At 48.3% G+C, this 23,736-nt stretch overlaps 1 protein-coding gene across 1 annotated transcript in view; it reads left to right on the top strand.

Annotated features, from left to right (window-relative positions):
• Positions 1 to 23,736, top strand: part of TEP1 (telomerase associated protein 1) — a 38,007-nt gene that overhangs the window by 7,931 nt on the left and 6,340 nt on the right. Inside the window, exons 8-44 of the mRNA XM_037502930.2 lie at positions 74 to 198; positions 721 to 878; positions 3,993 to 4,102; positions 4,648 to 4,738; positions 4,994 to 5,147; positions 7,685 to 7,853; positions 8,335 to 8,493; positions 8,675 to 8,752; positions 9,513 to 9,637; positions 9,948 to 10,010; positions 10,898 to 11,056; positions 11,688 to 11,864; positions 12,084 to 12,204; positions 12,787 to 12,911; positions 13,453 to 13,566; positions 13,664 to 13,781; positions 13,935 to 14,129; positions 14,259 to 14,434; positions 14,521 to 14,677; positions 14,784 to 14,963; positions 15,361 to 15,453; positions 15,686 to 15,818; positions 15,977 to 16,127; positions 16,335 to 16,468; positions 16,664 to 16,752; positions 17,033 to 17,147; positions 17,596 to 17,836; positions 18,018 to 18,141; positions 19,024 to 19,148; positions 19,284 to 19,383; positions 19,616 to 19,771; positions 19,913 to 20,125; positions 20,363 to 20,516; positions 20,619 to 20,831; positions 21,425 to 21,585; positions 21,839 to 21,952; positions 23,625 to 23,732. Coding sequence (XP_037358827.1) covers positions 74 to 198; positions 721 to 878; positions 3,993 to 4,102; positions 4,648 to 4,738; positions 4,994 to 5,147; positions 7,685 to 7,853; positions 8,335 to 8,493; positions 8,675 to 8,752; positions 9,513 to 9,637; positions 9,948 to 10,010; positions 10,898 to 11,056; positions 11,688 to 11,864; positions 12,084 to 12,204; positions 12,787 to 12,911; positions 13,453 to 13,566; positions 13,664 to 13,781; positions 13,935 to 14,129; positions 14,259 to 14,434; positions 14,521 to 14,677; positions 14,784 to 14,963; positions 15,361 to 15,453; positions 15,686 to 15,818; positions 15,977 to 16,127; positions 16,335 to 16,468; positions 16,664 to 16,752; positions 17,033 to 17,147; positions 17,596 to 17,836; positions 18,018 to 18,141; positions 19,024 to 19,148; positions 19,284 to 19,383; positions 19,616 to 19,771; positions 19,913 to 20,125; positions 20,363 to 20,516; positions 20,619 to 20,831; positions 21,425 to 21,585; positions 21,839 to 21,952; positions 23,625 to 23,732 — 5,178 coding nt within the window. The remainder of the gene's footprint in view (positions 1 to 73; positions 199 to 720; positions 879 to 3,992; positions 4,103 to 4,647; positions 4,739 to 4,993; positions 5,148 to 7,684; positions 7,854 to 8,334; positions 8,494 to 8,674; positions 8,753 to 9,512; positions 9,638 to 9,947; positions 10,011 to 10,897; positions 11,057 to 11,687; positions 11,865 to 12,083; positions 12,205 to 12,786; positions 12,912 to 13,452; positions 13,567 to 13,663; positions 13,782 to 13,934; positions 14,130 to 14,258; positions 14,435 to 14,520; positions 14,678 to 14,783; positions 14,964 to 15,360; positions 15,454 to 15,685; positions 15,819 to 15,976; positions 16,128 to 16,334; positions 16,469 to 16,663; positions 16,753 to 17,032; positions 17,148 to 17,595; positions 17,837 to 18,017; positions 18,142 to 19,023; positions 19,149 to 19,283; positions 19,384 to 19,615; positions 19,772 to 19,912; positions 20,126 to 20,362; positions 20,517 to 20,618; positions 20,832 to 21,424; positions 21,586 to 21,838; positions 21,953 to 23,624; positions 23,733 to 23,736) is intronic.

Genomic DNA, 23,736 nt, shown 5'->3' with positions numbered 1-23,736 from the left:
GGCCTGTTTGCTGAAGAAAATGACCATGGTCACAATTAAATGATCCCTGTGGGACTTGGGGATGTTTTCACAGTTTGAGGCAACCTACAATGCAGTGCCAGAGAGAAAGAGCCCACCGAGGTTCACCCTGAAGAAGTTGGTACAGCGACTGCATATCCGGGAACCTGCACAGCACGTCCAGGCCCTGCTGGGCTGCAGGTGAGAAATACCCTGGACATACATTCTGCTGGGTAAACTCATGACTTCAGCGTCTGTGGCCCCAACTTTGTACTTCTCAACCACAGCAACATAAACGTGGGTAGACATGGCTGACAAGCATGACTGGTTTTGATTGACATATCTTTTCTGAGTTTTTTTTTTTTTTTAAAGATTTATTTATTTATTTATTTATTTATTTATTTATTTATGCAAGCACTGGGTACAGTCAGAAATGCGGGAGGGTGAGAGGATGAGAGGATTCACCAGAGCTAGAGTGGGGAGCAGAGCAGGCAGAAGGACTGAAGTACACTGCTGAGGGGAGCAGTGGGCGGCAGGAGAGGTCTGCGCGCCATATGGGACCCTCCTCCAGTGGCCAGGGAGCAGCCGGGGATCGAACCGGCTCTGCAGAGGCTGCAGGTAGCTTCGCAACCCAGCGCTCAACCGCTGTGCCACCGGGGAGGCCCTTTTCTGAGTTATTTTTAATTGACTTTGAAATGATAAACTTTTCCTTCTCTGTTCCAGATACCCTCCCACCCTGGAGGTCTTTTCTCAAAGTCACCTCCCTGGTCCATGGGATTCCAGCAAAGCTGGGAAGCGAATGAAGCTTTCTCAGCTGGAGACCTGGGAGCGGGAGCTGAGCTTGAGAGGGAACACAGCTTCAGTCTGGGAGGAGCTCATCGGTATGGTAACCTCAACCTTCACCTTCCCTTCATGCCTCTACATTTGGAGGCTGACTAGAAGATTTCCATGGCAGATGCAGTTGTTCGCTTCCCTGGTAGTTGCATTATGAAAAATTACTGGATTTGTAAGGTCTACCACCTGTACACCAAAGCAGATAGTGGTGCCTGCGTTGGCATTGAAGGGAGATCATTGTTTCAGGTGTGCTTAGGGGTTACACAAAACTTTACCAACATGACAAAAGTCATCTTCCCTGATTTTACTTGTGTCAATGTCTGTGTGATTCATTCAAACATGGTAGAACAGGTGTGAGTATTGGAATCTCCATAGAGATTCCATATTCAGGACATGGAAATTTTAGGCAATTTACCCACATTGATTAAAAAAAAAATTCAAGGTGGGGAGCACCATGTTACTTAATTTTCTCTCTCTTTTTTTTTTTTTTTTTTAGGGGAGTTGGTTTATTTTTAACTATAGAAAGCTCACTCTAGTCCATTTTGTTTTCTTTTACTTCCTCTTTCAGCTTTGAAAATTTTAAGTCAATGTTTTTCTTTTGAAAACTCTCTAACTTAATTTCTTTTTGTAGAATTCTGTAGAATTTTTTTTTAATTAATTAATTTATTTATACAAGCAGTGGGTACAGTCAGAAGTGCGGGAGGGTGAGAGAATTCACCAGAGCCAGAGCGGGGAGCAGAGCAGGCAGAAGGACCGAAGTACACTGCTGAGGGGAGCAGCGGGCAGCAGGAGAGGTCTGTGCGCCATGTGGGACCCTCCTCTGGTGGCCGGGGAGCAGCCGGGGATCGAACCGGTGCTGCAGAGGCTGCAGGCAGCTTCGCAACCCAGGGCTCAACTGCTGTGCCATCGGGGAGGCCTTTCTGTAGAATTTGTTGTTTTCAGGTAGAATTCTTATTTTGTAGAGTGTGCTCAGGGCAGCTTGAACTGCTCAGCTGCTTATCACTCCTTGGGCTTTGTGACAGTCTTTGGTGTATGTGTCAGAATCACAGGGGAATTGAAACACACATACACACACACATGCACACACATGTGCTTGACTATCTCCTCTCCAGTATTTGATACGACTTTGTCAGAGTAGGATAAAGGGGCCTGGATGACAGTTAGTATGCATCAATGATTCTGGAATATATCTGTATCTCTACATCCTCCTTTTTCCCATGGCAGAAGCTGAGCTGAGCAAATGCTCATAGTCTAGTCCAGTGGTCTCTAGATGTTTTTGCAAAATTATTTAACTGCAAAATAATTATATTGTAATGGAATATACTAGAATACATGTATGTGTATTTTTAAGAACTTTATACATGTATTAATAAATGAGTAAGCCATAAAATATATTTATCTACATATAGATATAAAAGTAACTATAGTAAAGCATAAAAATAAATATAAGTATAAATGTAAGATAAAATGTAGCTTTCAATGTACAGACCACAGGACCCATGACAATTTTGGGGGTTGAAATTGGTGAATTTCTCAATCTGAAGGATAAGTATTGAATTTATTCATAAATACGATACTAGACTTCATTTCTTATCAAAATGATCTAGCAAACCTTCAACATAGCAACAATTGAGAAAACCTAATGAGCTGGCAAAGGATGCATTAGTTCTTGGTTGCCCCACAGCATTTACACTGTGCACACAACCTAATTGTTCTATACAGTTGGTGATCATATTGTGACTGGAAGACCCCAAGAATTCAAGAAAGCTAAGAGATTCTAGCTAGTATTCAAATGGCTTACATCAACTTAAAAAAAGGCACCAGTGCCCAAAAAAGGGCACCAGTGCCCTTCTGATGAAACTTGCTGACAGGACAGGCGAGTGCTGGAGTATGTGGTGGGCTGACAGGCCCAAAGGAGTCTGCTGCACTTCTGGGGGTATACAGAAGACTATCACACCTCCTATTTATGTTTACCTTTATATGAAAGAAGGAGTTTTTCTAATATTTACTACACGGATTGAACCTCTATAGTCACTGAGTCTGCTGCTGAGCAAGAGTGGTGCCCCCAACCCCACCCACTCCATTTTCAGTTTCTGCGTAATGTTACATCTTTGGTTCAAACTGGATTTAGAATTCTCATTCAGTTTTAACCAAAATAACCCTCTAAAATTAACATGTCTTAAAAATATTATTAAGAAACTCTGACTTGAAGTTAATACTAATATCATTGGGTTTAATAAGAAAGTAAAGGGGCGAAATTCTGCTGCAGTACAAATATTTTTCACTTACACTTGAATTAAACTTCACCTATATTTAAATATTTCACTATTTAATCATATTTTAGAAGAATTTGGCCAGAAAGACTTTAAACAGCCTCCAGAAAACTATTTGAAACGTGGGTTTACACTCATTGCTAATGGTGACCCTTCCCTTAAGTGCATATTCTGCCTTGAAATAGTAACTAACTAGGGCCTCCCCGGTAGCTCAGCGATTGAGCGCTGGGTTGCAAAGCTGCCTGCAGCCTCTGTAGCGCCGGTTCGATCCCCGGTCGTTGGGCGAGGGTCCCACATGACGCGTAGATCTCTCCTGCCGCCTGCTGCACCCCTCAGCAGTGTATCGTCAGTCTTCCTGTACTGTTTCCCGCTCTGGTGAATTCTCTCGCCCTCCTGCGCTTCTGACTGTACCCAGTGCTTGTATAAATAAATAAATAAATCTTTAAAAAAAAATAGTAACTAACTAGTGCTTATACTACTACATGTATGTAATTTATGACTGAACAAATAAACTTACACTGGGAAACTTCTCTTTCAGCCATTTAGAAAGCTTGGAAATCATTGTAGATTACAGAATCTATTTTGCCAGATGAGGCCAGTCTCAAAGCTTGGCGGTAGTAGACAAAGTGATAATCAGAGTTGTTTATTGAAACAGCTGCCCCATACACAGTGTTGTATAAATTTTGCTCCAAACTTCAAACCAACAATTTGTATCTTTCCAGATGTTTTGAGTACGATAGACCATATGTTCTGAGTATGATAGACCATATGTTATTCTCTCACTCCCTCCTTGAATTTTCTACACAGCCTCAGAATTTCTTGCTCTGGTCTCTGACCTCTCTTATTCATCCTTATTTGCTCTTCTGACCCATGCCTCACCTTCTGCAGACAATGGGAAGCTTCCCTTTATGGCCATGCTTCGAAATCTGAACAATCTGCTGCGGACTGGAATCAGTGCCCACCACCACAAGCTTGTTCTCCAGAGACTCCAGCAGGTGGTATGTGAGGGGGGCACGCAGCTGGTGGTCCAGGAAGCAGAGGAAGGTATGGGGACATGGCTACAGCCTTGGAAGCCAGGCTTTTTCTAGTGGCTGGGGCAGGTGATGTCCACCAAATTATTTCCGTGTGTGCTGTAAGCAAGTGCGGGAACCAGATGGGTTTGGAGAGACAGGTTTGGGGGTCCATCAACTCTTTGAGAGATTAGATATAAGAACTTTGCTTTTATTTTCTGAGATCAGTGACTTACCTGGAAGAGACACTTCTGAAGGCTGTTAAACCACTTCAGAGGAAGTCTGATATAATAGAAACAGGCCTCTTCTGTTCCTTCCCTCCTATCTCCCTTACCTCTTGTCACATTCTCACATGATGACTTTCTTCTTCTTTAATCTTCTCTTCCATTTTCTGTATCTCTCCGAATATCCATTTTGTTGTTCCCCACCTTCCCACAAATCTAATGGAGTGTTTTTCTCATCTCCCTGATCCCTGAGGCCCCTGATGCTCCTCATAACTTCTGGTCCTCTGCTCATGACCCCTCTTTTTTCAGAAAACAGTGATCCATAGTCGACAGTTTCCATTCAGATTCCTTAATGCCCATGATTCCATCAATAACCTTGAGGCTCAACTCAAAAATACAGGTATTATCTCTTTTCTTCCAACTCAAAAATATAGGTGTTATCTTTTTTCTTCCAACCCATTTGTCTCTCATGTCTGAGAATGGCTGAGAAGCAGCACTGGTATTTTTCAGCTTTTTTCCTCCCTTTTTTCCTCAGGGGATAGTGTGGGCAGACACTTGACCTCTTTAAGGGTGGTACTTAGGACAGGTCTTGACTGGGAGACAAGATGAGGGAATAGGAGCTGCTTGACTCAGATCCTTACCTATTGCCACACAGAACTGCCGTTTCCTTCTAACACAACACTGATGAGGCAGATAACTAAACATCTAAAATATCAGTTCCAACGGCGTAAAGAACTTCGGACAGCAATGAAGGTGCCTGTGTTGTTTGAGGAGCTTAAGCGAAAGAAGTTGGAAATACAGAAGGCCAGGTGTGTGTGTGTGTGTGTGTGTGTGTGTCTACTATCTGGGAGCAAAGGGTGGGCAACAAGAAGCACCTTGAGAAGGCTTGGGAGTCATTTGGAAACCCCAACTTTTCTTCTCTAAAGACATGCTTATTAGCCATCCCAATGGCCCAGACTTGCCTGGTTCTAATCACATAGCAAACATACTTCTGTGGAGACATCCCATTTACCTGTGATTGTTTTATTGGTTTCCATGGAATCTGTGGGTCTGTGTAGCCCACCTCTCATTCATGACTTTCTCTTAGTGCATGCTAGTGTCCTTTCTGCTTCTGCTCTGGTTCATTGCTTGCTTTCCTTTTCTTCTCTGTTTGTTGTTGTTTTTCCCTATATATACTTTTTTTCTGACCCATTCGCTGATTTTTTTGATACATATAAAGATAGTTAACATCAAGACAGAGACAAAATCTGTTCTATAAACTTGATGAAGTCCGAGTACTCTGTTATAGATGCTTTGTAAGTATTTTTGTAGATACAACCAAGGCTTGGCAGAATAACTCTCTACTGGCAAACCTTCCCATCAAGTACAACTGAAAAAGAGCAACAGTTATCACATGTTGCCAGCTTGACCTATGCATCTTTCTCTCTGAGAATATGCTTTCAATAAAATTATGTCTCACTTAAAGAAAAGTATCTTCATTCATTTTCATTTAGGACAAACATGGGGCTCACATAACCTTCTAGTAGGAATTAGTAGCCAGGAATCTCTAAATCAGTCCAAAGGCTGGACACAGACCTATTTAAGAATCAAGCCTAGGGGATAATCTGAACAGTATGCCTTTGCTGGCTGCCATGACAACCACTAGCCACATGTGGCTACAAAACACTTGAAGTGTGGCTAGTCAGAACTGAAATGTGCTGTATTTGAAACAGTATGAGAAAGAATGCAAAGTATTTCCTTCAGAATTTTTATATTAACTGATGTGAAATGAAAATAGCTTTTAAATGTTAGCTAATAGGGAAATTAGCTAACAAAGAATTAGCTAATAGGGAAATTAAATAATTTTTTAAGTGTGACTTTTAGAAAATTTTAAATTACATTTGTAATTTAAATTTAATTTTATTATCTGTAATTTAATTCTGTTGGATAATACTAGTAGAAACTACTGCGTTCTCTAGATTTAAAAAAATTATGAAAAATTTTAAACATCCACGTAATGAGGCTAGTATAATGAACTCTCATAAAAGTATTAGCTATATTCAGCGATTATCTAGATTTTTCACATTTCCTTTCCTGGTCCATTTTTTTCCTTTACCCACATAGGATGTGGTAAGCTGTTTTTGTTTGTTTACTTTTTTAAGAAGTTGATGTTTTATTTAAATTTTTTATTAAATTAACATTGTATATAGTATCACATAGGTTTTAGGAGTGCATCATTATAAATCAACATATGTATATACTATATTGTTTTCATTGCTAAAATTCCAATTCCATTGTTTACCATCTTTTTTCCTTTTTTAAAGTTTTATTTTATTTATCTATGCATACAAGAACTGGGGTATAGACCAGAGGTGCAGGAGATGAGAGGATTTACTAGAGAAAGAGTGGGGAGAAGAACAGGCAGATTACCGAAATACACTGCTGAGGGGAGCAGCGGGCGAGACAGGAGAGGTCTGCTGCACCATGTGGGTCAGCTCCCAGGCCAGGGATTGAAATCGGGCCACAGTGGCTGGCAATATCTTGATAGTGCTGACTTTAACCCCTGTGCCACCAGGGAGGCCCGAAAGATGTTTTTAAAAGCAAATGCTAAATAACATGATATATTTTATTTCACCTCTCCATAGTTCCCATGTGTCTCTTAAAGTGGTCATTTTCTTACATAATCAGAATGTTCATTAATATGCCTAACAAAATTAAAATAATTCCTTGGTTTTATTTGTTATCTAGGGCTTATTCAAATTTCCCAGTTGTCTCGAAAGCATCATTTCACAGTTTTATTCAGATCAGGGTCTACATAAGGCATACACATGCATTTGGTTGCTAGGTCTCTTAAATCTCTTTGTTAATTTATTTTTGTTTTAATTTGGGGTTACATTTTTGCTCTTCCAAATGTACACATGTTCCACTTGCCCTTCACCTAACTACCCATGCCTGTACCCCATCTGCCTTCCTCCCCCAACCCTTCTGCCTCCCCGCTGTTCCCTCTGGTAATCATTAAATTCTTTCACTAAGTTCAAGATTTAAATCTCTTTTAATCTTTTAATTGTTTTCATGCCATTGATTTGCTATGGACCAGGTTCAGGGGCATCACCAATTGCCCCACATTCTAGATTTGTCTATGTTCTCATGGTACTATCCGTTCTTTGCTGAATGAGAATGGACTTGAAGAGTCCTGTAAGAGGGGGCAAAGGGAAGCTGTGTGCATACTTCTTTGCTGGCAGAGGAGGTGGGCGGTGGAAGGGGGTGGACACTGAATAGGTAAGTGGCAAATTTTCAACTTTCTTTTTGCCACAAAGTAGCAAACAGATAGGCCCTGAGCTCCTTTGTGTGTCTTTCCTGCCTGCAGGCAGTGGACCTATGACCCGGAGATGCTGGCTCAGTACCGACAGGCCCTGGAGACAGCGGCGAACATCTCCGTGAAGCACAACCTACCCCCGCTGCCTGGCCGCACCATTTTAGTGTATCTGGCAGATGCTGAAGCAGACAAGCTCTGCCCCAAGAGCAACCCACAAGGGGTAAAAAAGATTAAAAGGTGGCAGAGGGGTTGTAGGGTGCTGGGATCCTGAGAAAGCTCCTGTTCCCTGACGTGGTTCCCCCCAAAGAGCACTTAGCGCTAAAACCAATGACATGTATTTGCTTCCCACATGGCTCCCAGGGACGATTCCTAGAATGTGGTTTCAACCTATTTGTAGAATGTGATATCAGCATTTCACATTTGGCTGGTATTTTATCCTCTCTAAATTTCTGTCACCAAAATATGTCTCACTTGCCCCCCTTTATATCCCAGTGTTGAATTTGGGCAGGGATCCTGCCTCACCCCTCCTTCCTCTCCAGTAAGCTCTTCCTGAGAACCGCTGAGAGTGTCCCCTCCTTACTGGGGATTTTTTTCCCCCTTTCCCTCCAACCAGTGAGGGTGTTTGGCCTCTGGGGCTGGACAGGTCAGAGTAGACTCCAAAATAAGGGAGCCTTGCTTCACCCTGATGCCTGTCCACTCAGCCACCGCTTAACTATGTGCTGCTATTGATTGGAATGATGATGGCGCGGGCGGAGCATGCAGATCTCCTGCTTTGTGGAAATGGCACAGTGAAGACCGCCGTGCTGAAGGCAGGAGATGGTATCCTGAAAATGGCCACCGAACTCCAGACTCAAGTCCAGGTCAGACACCCAGCCCCGCCGGGCTCACATATGTATGAATGGACATGGGCCCAGGAACAGCCTGAATAGTCAGAAAGACTTGGATGTAAAAGTGCTGAAGATTTCCCAAGCAGCCTGTGGAGTTTGTGGCTTACTCATCATCTCCCATGCAACCACCTAGTTGTGACCCTCTTTCCTTCAGGAGCTTGAGAGTGAGGATCAGTGGTCCCTTTCTGCTTTGGGGAAGCACCTGCTGTCTCTGGCATCTCAAAGAGTCTCTGTGAGTACTGCCCAGCCCCTTAGAAACTCTCCCCTCCCTCACATTTTCCTCTATAACCGGTGCATCTCATTTTCAAAGTTAATCTTCGAAGTTATGAACAATACCCAGATCAGCTCCTTGCTGGATTGAAGGCCCCAGTCCAGTGGGGAACTGGTAAATGTTGAAAACTAGCTCTCTGGAAAAATAAATATTGGTCAATAGCATTTGCGAGTTTCCATGGTGTAAGTTCTACCATGACTGATTTCAAGCTACCAGAATGATGTCGGGAAGCAGAGTTAGGAAGACACTCTCAGGAGCATGACATTATGTAGTATTTCCACAATGCAGATAAAGTAGATGCAAATATGATCACAAGTGGATAATGGCAAAAGGTAGTAACATAATTAGAAAATGGTGAGTTTCATGTATTTATTACCTTTATCTTTCATATAACTTGTTTCATTGTAAATTTATACAATTTGCTGTTTAATAGTGCTTATGATTAACAACTGGCTCACCAGATTCCTACAGATTTAACAGCCAGCTTTTAGGAGCTGGTATGAGCCAGATACAGCGAGCCCCTGCTCTGCCCGTTTTCTGTCTTGATGCCCCTCTAGGTCAGGGTGTGGTGGCAACTAAATCCCAAGTGCTTTCCAAAGAAGTAGTTTCCATCCTCCTTGAAATTCTCCTAATTCCGTATCTTGAGAGATCTCCTCTCTTAGCATCCTGAGTTCTTTAGCATTTCTTTTGTCCCCCTGTGTCCTCCCCTTTCATTTTACAGGTGGACAGAGTCATCCTCTTTGGCGAATATATGTTTGGGGACCTGATAAATCTGGCCAAAGACCTTTTCTGGAAGAATGTGAATTCCAAGTGCCTCTTTGTTAGTGTTCTCAGTTCACGATACTCGTAAGGATTTTTACGCTCCTTGTCAGTGCCAAAAGACAGCGCTCCTTATCTCCTCTCTGCCTTACCTGAGCTTGGGACATTCCCACTCACTGGATCTCTCCCCATCTCTGCCTCTTACTTCTATTGCATTTTTCAAGGGCTAGAATCTTCTAGCTCTCTAACCCAGTATAAGAACTCATTTACCCTCAGCTCAGCAATAACCCTATTAAACGTGTACAGGTTGGGTGTCCATCCTAGGGTGGTAGGGGGCAGTGACCCTGTGTTGCTGGCATTGTTTCTAATGTTTTGTGACTGCTGCTTCCTTTGTCAGTTCATCAACTACTTATAATCCTAACGATGTGATACTCACAGGCTGCTCAGATGGGATACTGAAGTGAGTACACAATGGACTCTGAAAGGGTTGGAGGCTTTGTTTAGAATATCTTTCAGAGATTATCTGTGCCCTCTACTCCATTTACATTCTTTTTAAAGCAAGGAAGAAGTTTATTCCTCTTTAACAGCTATCTAGGCCTAGCGGCAACACAGTGTTACAAGAATTCAGGCACCTTTTTTATTGCTCTACTATTTGAGGATGCTCTGCTTCTACCTCATAGTTTAAAGTAGCTGCTCCAGCTCCAGCCATCATTCTTGTGTTACATCTAGTAGGGGAAATGAGAAAAGAGGACATGGGAGATTGCACTGTTTGCTTTTAAGTGAACAATTCAGTAGTTGTCACATCACTTCTATTCATTGTCTGGGGCCTCTGTTTCATTTTTGAGCCAGAAGAAATCCCATGCTAAATATACTTATCTATGGCAAATTTACAGAAATCTTTTTACATCTTTACCTTTAGCCTTCTGTTTTCTCCCCCTGCCTCTTCCTTTGTACATCACCCATTGCCCCAACTCCTAACTAGGAGGTTTCACGTACATTCCTCCTCCAGAGAGCTTTCATAGCTGGTGCAGAGCTGATCAAGTCAAGACAGGGATGGCCTTAACCTTTACCACTTTGCCCAGCCCACTGGCGTCTATCTCAACAAAAAACCTATGATAATTGCAAAACTGGAGGGGCTGGAGCTGGGTTCCTCTTTTTCCTTCAAATGAGGATCTGCAGCTTCATTTATTTTAAGTTTACCGTCAGTGTTTATGACCATCTTCTAAACAAGCGCCAGCTAGCTTCATGATCTAGCCTAATCGTTTCCTTGTCCCCCTGCTCCCTTCAAACACTTTCCTGATGTGACTAGTATTCTGCTCTTGCTTATTTTGTCACTGTTTACACCAGGTTCATTGCAGAGCGTGGGGCCTCCCGTCTTCTAGAACATGTGGGCCAAATGGACAAAATATTTAAGATTCCACCACCCCCGGGAAAGACAGAGGTCCAGTCTCTCCGGCCACTGGAAGAGAATACGCAAAGTCCCTTGGCTCCTGTTTCTCAACCGGGGTCAGTCTATGTCTGTGCCTTTGTGAATTGGAAGGGTCTGCCATCAAAACCTGGAGACTGAACTTCTGCCTGTTGAGCTGCTGCTTGTTTATTCACTGAGCTATAATTCCTCTTTCCCAGGCAGAGGTTTTTATAGCACAGGAAACTGTCAGATTGTGAACATGCCCCTTTCTGGCCTGCAGAACGTGAGGAGGGCAGCAGGCAGCATGGTCCAGGCAGGGGCTTAGGAATACAGGCTCCAGCTTCCTCATTCCCCCTGAGAGGATGGCTCTGCCACATAGTAACTTGACCCTTGACTAGCTGCTTCATTCTTACAACTGTAGTTTCTTGACCAGCAAAATGGAGATAATGGTTGTATTTACCTCACAGTGTTGTCATGAAAAACCCTTGGGCAGATAGTAAAAGCCTGATGTTATCCTATGAAAAGGGAGGGGTGCACGAGAAATGGCAGGTGTGGCTTAATTTGCAGGGTTCTGCAGCTGAGGCTATGAACAGGGTATTCTCTGGGGGCCTGCTGGACACCCCCTGCCCCCTGTCGTCTCTGACTCATGCTCAGCACTGAAGGGTATGCAGCGCCCGAGGAATGTGTTGTGGGCCCCTGCACCAAGCCCAGCCCTTTGCCTCCCCACAGCTTGCTCAGCATCCGGATTTTCATTTCTTCCACTTTCCGGGACATGCATGGAGAGCGGGACCTGATTCTGAGGTCTGTCCTGCCAGCATTGCAGGCCCGTGCGGCCCCTCACCGCATCCGCCTTCACATCATCGACCTGCGCTGGGGTGTCACTGAGGAAGAAACCCGAAGGAACAGGTGCAAGGGGCCATAGGGAAGAGGGGCTGGCTCAGAGAAGGGGACTTAATGGGGGAGCAGAGGTGGGCTGGGCTGGAACCACGGGAAGGCAGAAGTCCCAGGGCAGGGAGTTCTCCTTGGGTGCAGGTGAGCAGCTCGCCTTCACCGCTCAGTGTCAGCTGTGACCCAGCTCCTGTTTGTGCCTGTGTGCCTGACTCCATTCCCTCACCATGCCTGCAGACAACTGGAAGTGTGCCTCCGGGAGGTGGAGGACTCGCAGCTGTTTCTGGGGATACTGGGCTCCCGCTATGGCTACGTGCCCCCCAGCTACAATCTCCCTGACCATCCTCACTTCCGCTGGGTAAGGCAGACGAGGTTGGAGCAGGGTCTGGAGAGCAAACAAAGGTGGGGGCAGGGGTGGGGGGAGAAGTCAGGGCCTGTCAGGAACCCTGGGACAGTGAGATGTGAAGGGAAACACAGGTAGAAGTTTCTGTGAGTGGACAAGTGAGGACGTTCCTTTGAGAAATAAGTTCCTAGGTGAGGACGTTCCTTTGAGAAATACCTCCAGGTTGACCGAAGGTATATGAGAGGTCAGAGGGGAGGTCTGTTTCAGTCAAATCTGGGTTCTGATGTTCCTTTTGTCAGTGTGCGGCTTTGTGGGGAACAGCAAAGTTGTTCTTCTCCTAGCCTGTTTCCCCATATGTTAAAGAGAAACAGTGATGTCTACATTGCAGAGTTGTTATAGAATTAGAATTTATTTTTAAAAATGTTCAATGTATGACAGGCATTAAGTAGACATTAGCTCTTGGCTATAATTTATTGGGTTGTATCTGGAGGGAGAGAGGAACATTACTGAAGTGGAGTCCTGGGGTCCGGGCAGATCTCCGAGAAGGGCTACTATAACCTAGGACTGAACAACCTGTCCTGTGCCCGCTCCCTGCAGGCCCACCAGTACCCTCCAGGTCGCTCTGTGACAGAGATGGAGGTGATGCAGTTCTTGAATCGGGGCCTCCGCCTGCAACCCTCTGCCCAAGCCCTCATCTACTTCCGGGATTCCAGCTTCCTCAGGTACCTCGGGACCTCAGTCTTCATAGAAGGCCAGACAGGCAAAGTTGCTATGTCTTCTTTTTTTTTTTTATTTTAAAGATTTATTTATGTATTTACACAAGCACTGGGTACAGTCAGAAGTGTGGGAGGGTGAGAGAATTCACCAAAGCCAGAGCGGGGAACAGAACAGGCAGAACGATGAAGTACACTGCTGAGGGGAGCAGCGGGTGCGGCAGGAGAGGTCTGTGTGCCATGTGGGACCCTCGCCCACCGGGGATCTGGTGCTATAGAGGCTGCGGGCAGCTTCGCAGCCCAGTGCTCAACCACTGCGCCACCAGTGTCTTCTTGCCCCAACATTCAGAGAATAGGAGGAGGGAGCTAGAAGAGAGAAACGGGTCAGAGAGTGTGCTTTGCGGCACTAGGTCACACTTGCAATTAATGGCAGGAGATGCCACTTGAGGAGTCAGGGAATCACAGCCAGGTTTGATAGTGGGGGTAGGATGGCGATGGTAAGAGGCTGGGGTCTGAGTCTACCCCCACTTGGGGTATCTTTGGTGGTCAGCTCTGTGCCAGATGCCTGGAAACCTGACTTTACTTCTGAGTCTGAAGAGGCTGCACGTAAGATCTCAGAACTGAAGAGCTACCTGAGCGGACAGAAAGGGGTCACCTGCCGCAGGTGAGGGATGTGTACGTTTCTGTTAGAGAGTACCTGCATGGAGATGTGGGGGGAGTCAGGCCTACCCTGACTCTGCTTGTGCTCATTTTGCCCACAGATACTCCTGTGAATGGGAAGGTGTGGCAGTCGGCCGGCCCTATGTTGGGGGGCTGGAGGCATTTGGGCAGTTGATTCTGCAGGATGTGTGGAATCTGATTCAGAAGCTTTACCTACAGGTCAGTAGGAGTGTTGGTGGCTAGGGGCATGGAGAGTGAGTAGGGTAGTCTGGGTAGTCCTGGCTGGAAAGTAATTTGATGGGGGCTCTGTGAGTTTTAGATCTGGGGTCCCTGAGAGCATGGAAACATAGTCATTGTCCCCTGTGCCCTTAGCCCAGGGCCCAGCAGGAGCAGCCAGTGTCCGTCCCAGATGACGACTTGGTCCAGGCCACCTTTTGGCAACTGCAGAACCCACCAAGTCCTGCCCGGCCGCGCCTTCTTCACGACACAGTGCAGCAGCTGAAGCAGCACCAGGGCAGGCTAAGTCTGGTGACCGGGCAGTCAGGACAGGGCAAGACAGCCTTCTTGGTATGGAGTGTCAGAGGCCTGGGCAGGAGGGAGGAAGGCTTTTGTTGGCTCAGGAGGGCCCAGGAGGTGGGAGCAGGGAGTTTGTGCCTGTGCAATGTGACTATATTTTTCTGTTCCTTTTGCATGCAGGCATCCCTAGTGTCAGCCCTTCAGGCTCCTGAGGAGACCAAGGTGGCCCCCTTAGTTTTCTTCCACTTTGCAAGGGCCCGCCCTGACCAGGGTCTTGCCCTCACCCTGCTCAGACGCCTCTGTGCCTATTTGCACAGCCATCTGCAGGAGCCCAGCGCTCTCCCCAACACCTACCGGTGTGTATCCCCCATTAGCCTAGACTGGTTGATGCCACCCTGCATCTCCCTCTCCTGCTGACCCTGGTCCTTCCTGGAACACACAGGGCCCTGGTGTGGGAACTGCAGCAGAGGCTTCTACCCAGGTTTGCTCAGTCCCTAAAAACTGGGCAGACGCTGGTGTTGATCGTTGATGGGGCTGACAAATTGGTGGACCAGCATGGGCACCTGATCTCAGACTGGATCCCAAAGACTTTTCCCCGGGTGAGTGTGAGGAGAAGGTGGAGTGGGATGCAGTAGGGAGGAAAGGGCCTCTTCAACATGGTTCTCCTCCTTTTCCTTTTACCTCCTTTTTGTCCAAATATCCTAGGGGGTGCACCTGGTGCTGAGTGTGTCTAGTGACACAAGCCTGAAGGAGACCCTTGAGCAGAGCCAAGGTGCCCGTGCAGTGGCCCTGGGGCCCTTGGAGCCATCTGCCAGGGTCCAGTTGGTGAGACAGGAGCTGGCTCTGTATGGGAAGAGGCTGGAGGAATCACCTTTTAACAACCAGGTAGGATTTAGGTGTGGTAAATGGGTAAATGGGATGAATCTGGGAGCTGTTGAGCACCCAGGGAGCTGAGGCTACCAGCTGCCCCACACAGACCTACTCCTTCCTTTTCTCAGGAACTCTGTGCTGGGAAAGTTAATAAGATTGCTTTAATTTGTATACTGTCAGCCCACCTTCCCCCGCTAGTCTCTCTAGGGCCTGTCCCGGGGAGGTGAGGGGTGAAGCTGTGGTAACTGGGTGTGTAGGCTGAACCATGGAGTGGAGGGGAGGGGCTGTGGTTGGAGGTGATCTGTTTCTTGCTGGGGACTCTCCAAGGAGGGGCTGCCTTGCTTTGTGGAGGCCTGAGGACAGCCTGTGGGTTGACTGTGGTTCCCACACTGAGTCCTCTGAGTGTCACCAGATGCAGCTGCTGCTGGTGAAGCGGGGCTCGGCCCTGCCCCTCTACCTGCGCTTGGTCACCGACCACCTGAGGCTCTTCACACTCTATGAGCAGGTTGGTGACACCTTGTGTTTTAAGTTCTAGTCCCATTTCCATGGGTCCATCCTGCTTCCTTCATCCCCGTTCCTCAGCCTTTGCCATCCTATGAGCACTCATTTCCTTCTCCCCTCACCCCACTCGTTTTCCTCCTACCTGTTTTTATTTCCTTTTTATCCCATCCCCTGGTTTCTCTTGCTTCGCTCTCCCCACAACTGAAGCCATCCCTCTCTCCCTGCCCCTTGCCCAGGTATCTGAGAGACTCCGGAGCCTGCCTGCCACTGTCCCCCTGCTGCTGCAGCACATCCTGGGCACCCTGGAGCAGGAGCATGGCCCCGATTTCCTTTCCCGAGCCTTAGTCACCCTGGGGGTCACACGGAATGGTCAGTGCTGGGGGATGGCGGCTCAGAGGCGAGGTTCAGGGCTTGGATGACCTTGGTTCAGTTGGAGTCTCAGTGAGCGGTGCAAGGAAGGACTGAGTGTCACCGGGGTGAGGGCACTGTGTAGTTTGGTGAGGGCCTCAGAGAGCTTGGGTTTGCAGGTCTGACTGTGGATCAGCTACATGGAGTGCTGAGTGCATGGTGGATATTTCCCTGGGGGACCAAGAGCTGGGAAGACGCAGTGGCTGCCGTTAACAGAGCGAGCCCCTACCCCATGGGCCTGTTTGCCTACCTTGTTCAGAATCTGCGCAGGTACAGGTGTCCCAGCTAAGCTCCCACTTACCTCACTCTTTCTTCGTGTTTTTGAGCCCTACCCTTCCTTCAGTGTAGCCCCGCCACCTACCTACCAGACCCTGAGAGGCTGCCCCTGACTATTTGAGGTGGGAATGGGAACCCACAGCTATGCCAGGGTGCTCTCTGATAGGCCTCCTTCCACTCCACTCCCTCACATGGGGACAGTTTGCTAGGGGAAGGCCCTCTGGAGCGCCCTGGTGCCCGACTCTGCCTGCCTGATGGACCCCTAAGAGCAGCAGCTAAATGTCGCTATGGGAAGAGGCCAGGACTGGAGAACATGGCTCACATCCTCCTCGCAGGTGATTGCAGCCCACAGCTGCCCAGGGCACTGAGTGTGGGGCCTGGGACTAGAGACCTGCCCCCCTATTGACTGGCCCCTTACCTGCCACCCCAAGGGGTGGATAACTCCTGTGGGAGCCTGAGGAGTATGATGTTCAGAGATGCATCTGGGCTGAGCTGGTCTCAATGTTTGTTCTCATGGTCCACACCTGCAGCTCAGCTCTGGAAGACATGCGACCCTGACGAGTCAAATACCTTCCGAAGTTGCACTCCAGAGGCTCTGGCAGACATACCCTACCATCTGGTTAGTACCACAGGTGCCACAGGGACCTCCTCCCAAGCATCTGCTTTGTCTACTCTGAGACCCGTCTCCCCCTTGACTGCCACCACCATCACTTCTGCCCTCGCCTGTCCCAAACCCCCTCTACTTTTCTCCTTTCAGTTTTCTTGCCCTCTTCCTTCAGGCCTTTGTCCCAGCTCCCAGGTCAAGGTCCTGGTTGCACAGGAAGGGTCTACTACTGCTAGACTGACCGTCCCTCACCAGCCTCCTCACATTCCTGACAAATCCCATCTGTACTTCCCAGCTCCAGAGTGGGAACCGTCGCCCTCTGGCAGAGTTCCTCACCAATCTCCATGTGGTGTCTGCACACCTGGAACTGGGCCTGCTCTCTAGACTTCTGGAAGCCCATGCTCTCTATGGTGAGATAAGTCACTGAGCGGTCCCTTCTCTGAGATATGGGGCTCCTCGGTGTGTTCTGGAAAGGGCCCATTTGGAGGAAGTATAATGGAAAGAGCAGTCACTGAATTTCCATTCCAAGTCAAAAATGTCAAGAGAAGGAAATGATTCCAAAAGCACCTTTTGCCTATATCTCTTATACTGGTGGTTCGCAAACTTTATTTAGTGGGCATAAAATTACCTGGGAAACTTCTTTAAATTGTAAATCTGCAGGTCCCTAGATTCTGGTTCCCTTGGATCTGGAGTGGCACCAAAACTTTGCACTTTTAACAGGTGTTCCTGACATGGGGTCAGAGGGTCACACTTTGAGCTTTACCATTTGAGGCACACCACAAGATGGTGTTTGGTGGTGGGGTCAGTGGGAGACTAGGCCGTTTGGCTCCTCCGTGACACTCTGCACCTCATCTGTAGCTTCCGCAGTCCCTGACGAGGAAGAAAAGCTTCCAGAAGCTGACATTGCAGTATTCCACACCTTCCTGAAGCAGCAGGCTCCAATCCTCAGCCGGTACCCCCTACTTCTGCTCCAGCAGGCGGCCAACCAGCCTCTGGACTCACCTCTTTGCCGCCAGGCCCCAAAGCTCTCCAAGCGATGGCAGCTCCAGGGCATGCTACGGTGGCTTAATAAACCCCAGACGATGGCGGGCCAACAAAGGTCAGACCCTTGACCCCACACCCTGGTCAGTTTACCAGAGACCAAACTGCAGCCCTTGCTAAAATTAGACCAGAATCCCCAAGTTGAGGGGGATTCAGGCACAGAAATGAAGAAACGAATTCCTGTTGGCTTCCTTTTCCTCCTTTCTCACTTTCTCCCTTTCTTTCTACTCTTTCCCTAGCTCCAACTTGTCTCTGGCAGTTTCCTCCTGCCCCACAGCGGTGGCCTTGTCCCCCAATGGGCAAAGAGCAGCTGTGGGCACTGCCAATGGGACGGTTTACCTGTTGGACCTGAGAACCTGGCAGGTAGGATGTTAAGGGCGGGGTCAGTGTTTACCTTGGGAAAAGCCTCACCTCTGCCTGAGGCTCTAAGCAAGCCAAACCCGCCAGTAATCACTCTATCTATTTCAGCAACTTTAATTCCCTCAGGAGAGCAAAAGAGCTTGGTCATAAAGTCAATCACACAGCAAATATTTGCTGCACACTTTCATTTGAGGCACTGTTCTAAACATTGCAAAGAACAGGGGGCTTTGGGCATTGTATTTGAGCACCATATGGTCAATTTTGTTGAAAGATAAGACACGCAAGGTAAAAAAGGAAGCAAAACATAGCCATGTGACATAGATGAGAGCTGGGTTGTTCAGTTATTGGAACATGTAAGAAGAAGGGCAGGCATTCTAGGGTAGGTGACGACCTGAGAGAAGACATAGGGCGGTGCGTTACCTGGAAATCACCACAACACTTGCAACAGCAAGTGCTTTAGGGCGGTAATAGATTGGGATGGAGAGGTAGGTCCCAGAGCCATAACCTTGCTCTGTCCTCTTCAGCCCCCTCCCCCGCTCATAACACATGCCTGCCCCATCATGCTCTTCTCAGACCCGTAGACACCTTCTGTGTCTTGGGGACCTGTTTGGGGTTTGGAGTGGAGGAGATGTGGTCCCTTTGGCATCGTGAAGCCCCACTTGAACCTGAGCATGGCCTATCCCTGGAGTGGGACCCGAGTTTTGCATTTTAAGCAGGTGTTCCTGATCTGGGACCAGGGGCCACATCTGAGACTGGTGTAGACTGCATGGAGCCCAGGATTGAATCCTCTTGCCTTGGCCTTCTTTTTGGTTGGGACTTGGAGAGTCTGGACCTGGGGGGTCAAGGGAGTGTGTTCTGAACCATGCTTCCCTCTGGCTGTCACAGGAGGAGAAGTCTGTGGTGAGTGGCTGTGATGGGGTCTCCTCTTGCACGTTCCTCTCGGACAGTGCCCTCTTTCTTACTTCCTTTGATGGTCTCTTGGAGCTCTGGGACCTGCGGCATGTTAGTCGGTAAGGAGTCCCTCCCCCAGGTCTTAGAGTGAGGATCTTCCTATTTGACAGAAGCCCAGAGTGGAGGGGTGGGGAGCGAGGACAGAGCCTATGGCCAGGGAGCCCCAGGGATCTGACTTTGTTTGCCTGGGTTAGCGTGCTGCAGATCCAGGCGCACCAGAACCAAGTCACCGCCTGCTGCATGAGCCCTGACCACAAGCTGCTGGCCACTGTGTGCCTGGGAGGATGCCTAAAGGTAATGACTCGGGAGGGTGTGGGAGTTAAAGTGGCCCTCAACTCCTGAGTCGAGTGGCCCTCAACAACCAGCTCGGTGAGGTGATTCTTTGAGCATGGCAGATTGCTGACTGCTTCATCTGGAGTGGCCTTCCCTACTGAGGGCAGGGGACTGGGTAGGCCCTGAAGCTCTAGGTCTGAGAAGCTCAGACACCTGTGTTTAACGCCCTGATTCTCCTCCTTCCCTCTTCCAGCTGTGGGACACTGTCCACGGACAGCTGGCTTTCCAGTACACCTGCCCGCAGCCCCTGAACTGTGTTGCCTTCCACCCTGAGGGGCAGGTGATAGCCACAGGCAGCTGGGCTGGCAGCTTCAGCTTCTTCCAGGTGGATGGGCTGAATCTCACCAAGGTGAGATGGTCCCGTGTAGTCCCTGGGAGGAAGCAGTGGGCACTGGGAGTGGAGGTGTGGACTGGCGGACAGCTGCATCTGTGGGTTTAGGTTTGTGTTGAGGGTAGACACTGACATTTCAATTTCTACCTCCCTGTGTAGGAACTGGGGGCCCCAGGAGGCTCTGTCCGCACCTTGGCCTTCAATGTGCCTGGGCGGGTTGTGGCTGTGGGCCGGCTGGACAGAATGGTGGAGCTGTGGGCCTGGCAAGAGGGGGCACAGCTGGCATCCTTCCCTGCCCACCAGGGCTTTGTTGCTGCTGCCCTTTTCCTGCGAGCTGGGTGCCAGTTAGTGACTGCTGGAGAGGATGGCAAGGTCAGGTTTGAGCCTGGGCTTGGGTCAGCAGGAGAGGGTAGCAAAGGCTGGGGATATTTGGCTAACGGTGGGACTTTTGTCAAGAAGACTGAGGAGGAGCTTGGTTGGTGTGAGCTACAGGGAGAGGGGTGCGGTGTGTGCAGGGGCAGCTCACAGAAGAGCCTCTGGAAGCCAGTGGGGGTGACTGTAACTCCTGGTGGAAGTGGGGTGTGTATAAGCTCTTTTCTTGGCCCTCAGGTTCAGGTGTGGTCCGGGTCTCTGGGTCAGCCCCGCGGGTGCCTGGGTTCCTTCCCCCTCTCTCCTGCCCTCTCCGTGGCGCTCAGCCCACATGGTGATCAGGTGGCTGTCGGCTACCGAGCAGATGGCATTAGGATCTACAGAATCTCTTCAGGTACCTAAGAGAGAATGATGAGGTAGTTGAGCCTTTGGAAAGTGGGGCTCCCCTACCCTGATCCCTTTTCCAAGTGTCTTTCTCTCTTTTCTTGTTTTCTAGATTCCCAGGAGGTTTGGTGCCAAGCATTGGATCTGGCTGTGTATGCACTGGCCTGGCTGAGCCATACGGTGTTGGTGAGCGGTGCAGAAGATGGGTCCCTGCAGGGCTGGACTCTCAAGGAACTCTCTCTACAGTCTCTTTGGCTCCTGTCCACACACCAGAAGCCAGTGCTGGGACTGGCCACCTCGCAGGAACTCTTGGCTTCTGCCTCAGGTACTGCTGGGCAGTGGGCAGGGTTGTGAATCATTGTTCTCTTCAAATACACCTTCCCTCAGTTTCTATGTATATGTATGCATGAAAACATAATGTTTTTACAACTTTCAGCATAACTTTAAATGCGTTTCTCTTGTATTTAAAATCAGAGCTCGGTCTAGGCTCTATTTCTTCTTGTTTTCCTGATTGGGGGACCTCTTTGCACTCCCTGTAATCAAACTTTCACTCTCTGGGAGACTTGGCTGTGAAAGGAGAAGAGTTTCCTTGGAAGGGGAAAGACATGTTGAGGTGAAAATGCCGAATGGCCTCAGTGCTCTCCAGGTAGACTTGGCTGAACTGACACTGGGCACTGGAGGAGGGTATGGAGGGGCAGTAAGGAGTTAGCAAATGATCTGGGCCCCTGGCAATCTTGTCCTGTGTGCTCACATGATGGCTGACCCTTGCCCAGGGCCTGTGATTCACTGTTTCCCTCCCTTGGAGCTGTGCCCTCAGATATCACCCTCAGCCCTCATGACTGTCTTTGTCTTTGGCCTCCCAGGCCTGCCTCTATTCCTCTTTCAAGGAATTTTCCCCTCTCCCTATTTCCAATGCAGAAGATTTCACGGTATGGCTGTGGCCAAAGCAGTTGCTGACACTGCCACAGAAGACAAAAGACTTTGCCTGTGGCACGGAACTCCGGGGACACGAGGGACCTGTGAACTGCTGTAGCTTTAGCATGGACGGAGGCAGCCTGGCCACTGGGGGCAGGGATCGGGTGAGAAGGATGCAGCCCCTGGGCCCTCTCCCCCTAGGGGGCCTCCCAACCCCCCTAGGGAAGCCCCTAGACCCCACAGTCCCTGTGTACACCAGATTCTGAACCGTCCATTTTCCATCACTTACTTTGGCTTTTTACTTTGTCAAACCTCCTGCACCAGATCTGCTCACCTCCCTTCCTCCTTCCTGATGGCCCTGGTGCTCCCTCTTCCCTCTGGTGGTGCCAACTGTTCCCTCTCTTGTGACCGACCCAGAATCTCCTCTGCTGGGACATGAGGACACCCAAAGCCCCTGTTCTGTTTTGCTCCTTCTCTGCTTGTCACCGTGACTGGGTCACTGGCTGTGCCTGGACAAAAGACAACCTACTGGTAAGTGGAGGGGTGCGGGTGAGCAGAGTTTAGCAGGGCTTCTAGGGGAGGACAACTCCCCATCTTGTTCTTTTTTCATACCCATTTATAATAGTAACAGCCAATGTTTATTGAGCACTTAGCATGTACCAGGCATTGCACTCTTTTCAAATATTGCCTTAGTTAATCTTTATTATAACTGTTTCAAAAACAAGGATAGTGAGCTCAGATAGATTATATAACATTTCCAAGGTCATGTAAGTGATGAAGCTGAGCCAGTAAAGCTTCTGATAAGAAAGCCCATCCTCTTAACAAGAACACAAAACTGTCACCTCCAGGGCTTTGGATGCTGGGTCCCTGCAGGTAAAGAGTGCTGCTGTCATTCTTTGGTCCAAAGATAAAAATGAGTCTCAGATTATGTATCCAGGATTGGTGAAGCCTAGTTTTCCAATGCAAAGACCCCACATTGTTCCAAAAAAGAAATGAGAAAGTGCCAAAGACAGCCAGACAGCCAATGAAGTTCTCAGCTGTTAACAAAGACTCAGACTTGGAGTCTAAATGAATTTGCAGCAGGGGGAGGCTGGGGAGAGTGCCATCGAGAGCAGCTCTGCCTCTCACTCTCCCAGCCCAAGCTTTTATTAAAGATACGGACAACAACAAGATATGAACAAAGGAACAAGAAAATAGCACACAATTGTTTTTATGCTTATATAGATTAATAAGTTACTGCTGAAACAAGTTTTTCTTTTTTTTTTCCAAATACATTAGTTGTAATCAGTTCTTTATTTTTTTTTTTAAAGATTTATTTATTTATATAAGCACTGGGTACAGTCAGAAGCGCAGGAGGGTGAGAGAATTCACCAGAGGCAGCGCAGGGAGCAGAACAGGCAGACTGACAAAGTACACTACTGAGAGGAGCAGCGGGCGGCAGGAGAGGTCTGCGCGCCATGTGGGACCCTCGCCCGGTGGCCGGGGATCGGGGCCAGGGATCGCTGCCGGGGATCGAACCGGCGCTGCAGAGGCTGCGGGCAACTTTGCAACCCAGTGCTCAACCGCTGCGCCACTGGGGAGGGCCTGAAACAAGTTTTTCTAGTTAACAGGGAATATGTGCACAAGCCAGTACATCCTCAGAGAACAGGAGTCAATTCTGAGAAGTTCTGTTTGCAGAACTTCTAACCTCTTGGAATTCCATATGCAGAATAAATAGGGACTCTCAGAGAACTCCAGCTCCATTTAGGGCAGCAGGCTGCCAACAAGAAAGGCGTGTCGGTTAAATAGATTTGTCATAGTCTGTCCTACCCTTGCCTTCTAGGCAGCTAGCTCTTTCCTTGGTATTGCAGACTTTTTACTTTTGACTGGGTTTGTTGACTGACATCATGTTAATAACAAAGACTATAGCTGCAATTGATTCCATGCTCACTATCCTCCAGGCAGCAGGCTAAGTCTTATGGTAGAGACATCAGCCCCACAACAACCTTATCGGATATGTATTCTGTCATTATCTTTCTTAAATCTGTGGAGCTCAGAGATATGAACATGCCCTGGAACACAAGATAATGAGTAGTAGAGCTGGGATTTGAAACCAGGACAGTCCATACTCTAACTCACAAGGTTCTGCTCTCTACCCACATTATAAATGTACACAAATGCAGAGGGATATTGATAATCCCCCCCCCCATCCTCTGCTCCACAGGTCTCCTGCTCCGCTGATGGCTCTGTGGGGCTGTGGAGCCCAGCATCCGGACAGCAGCTCGGCCAGTTCCTGGGCCATCAGAGTGCTGTGAGCGCCGTGGTGGCCATGGTGA

The sequence above is a fragment of the Talpa occidentalis genome, unplaced genomic scaffold (genome assembly GCF_014898055.3).
Source record: "Talpa occidentalis isolate TD23 unplaced genomic scaffold, MPIMG_talOcc4v2.1 talOcc4.11, whole genome shotgun sequence".
Classification (NCBI taxonomy): domain Eukaryota; kingdom Metazoa; phylum Chordata; class Mammalia; order Eulipotyphla; family Talpidae; genus Talpa; species Talpa occidentalis.
The sequence above is the reverse complement of the archived record's forward strand: the minus strand, read 5'-3'. Positions and strand labels throughout refer to the sequence as shown.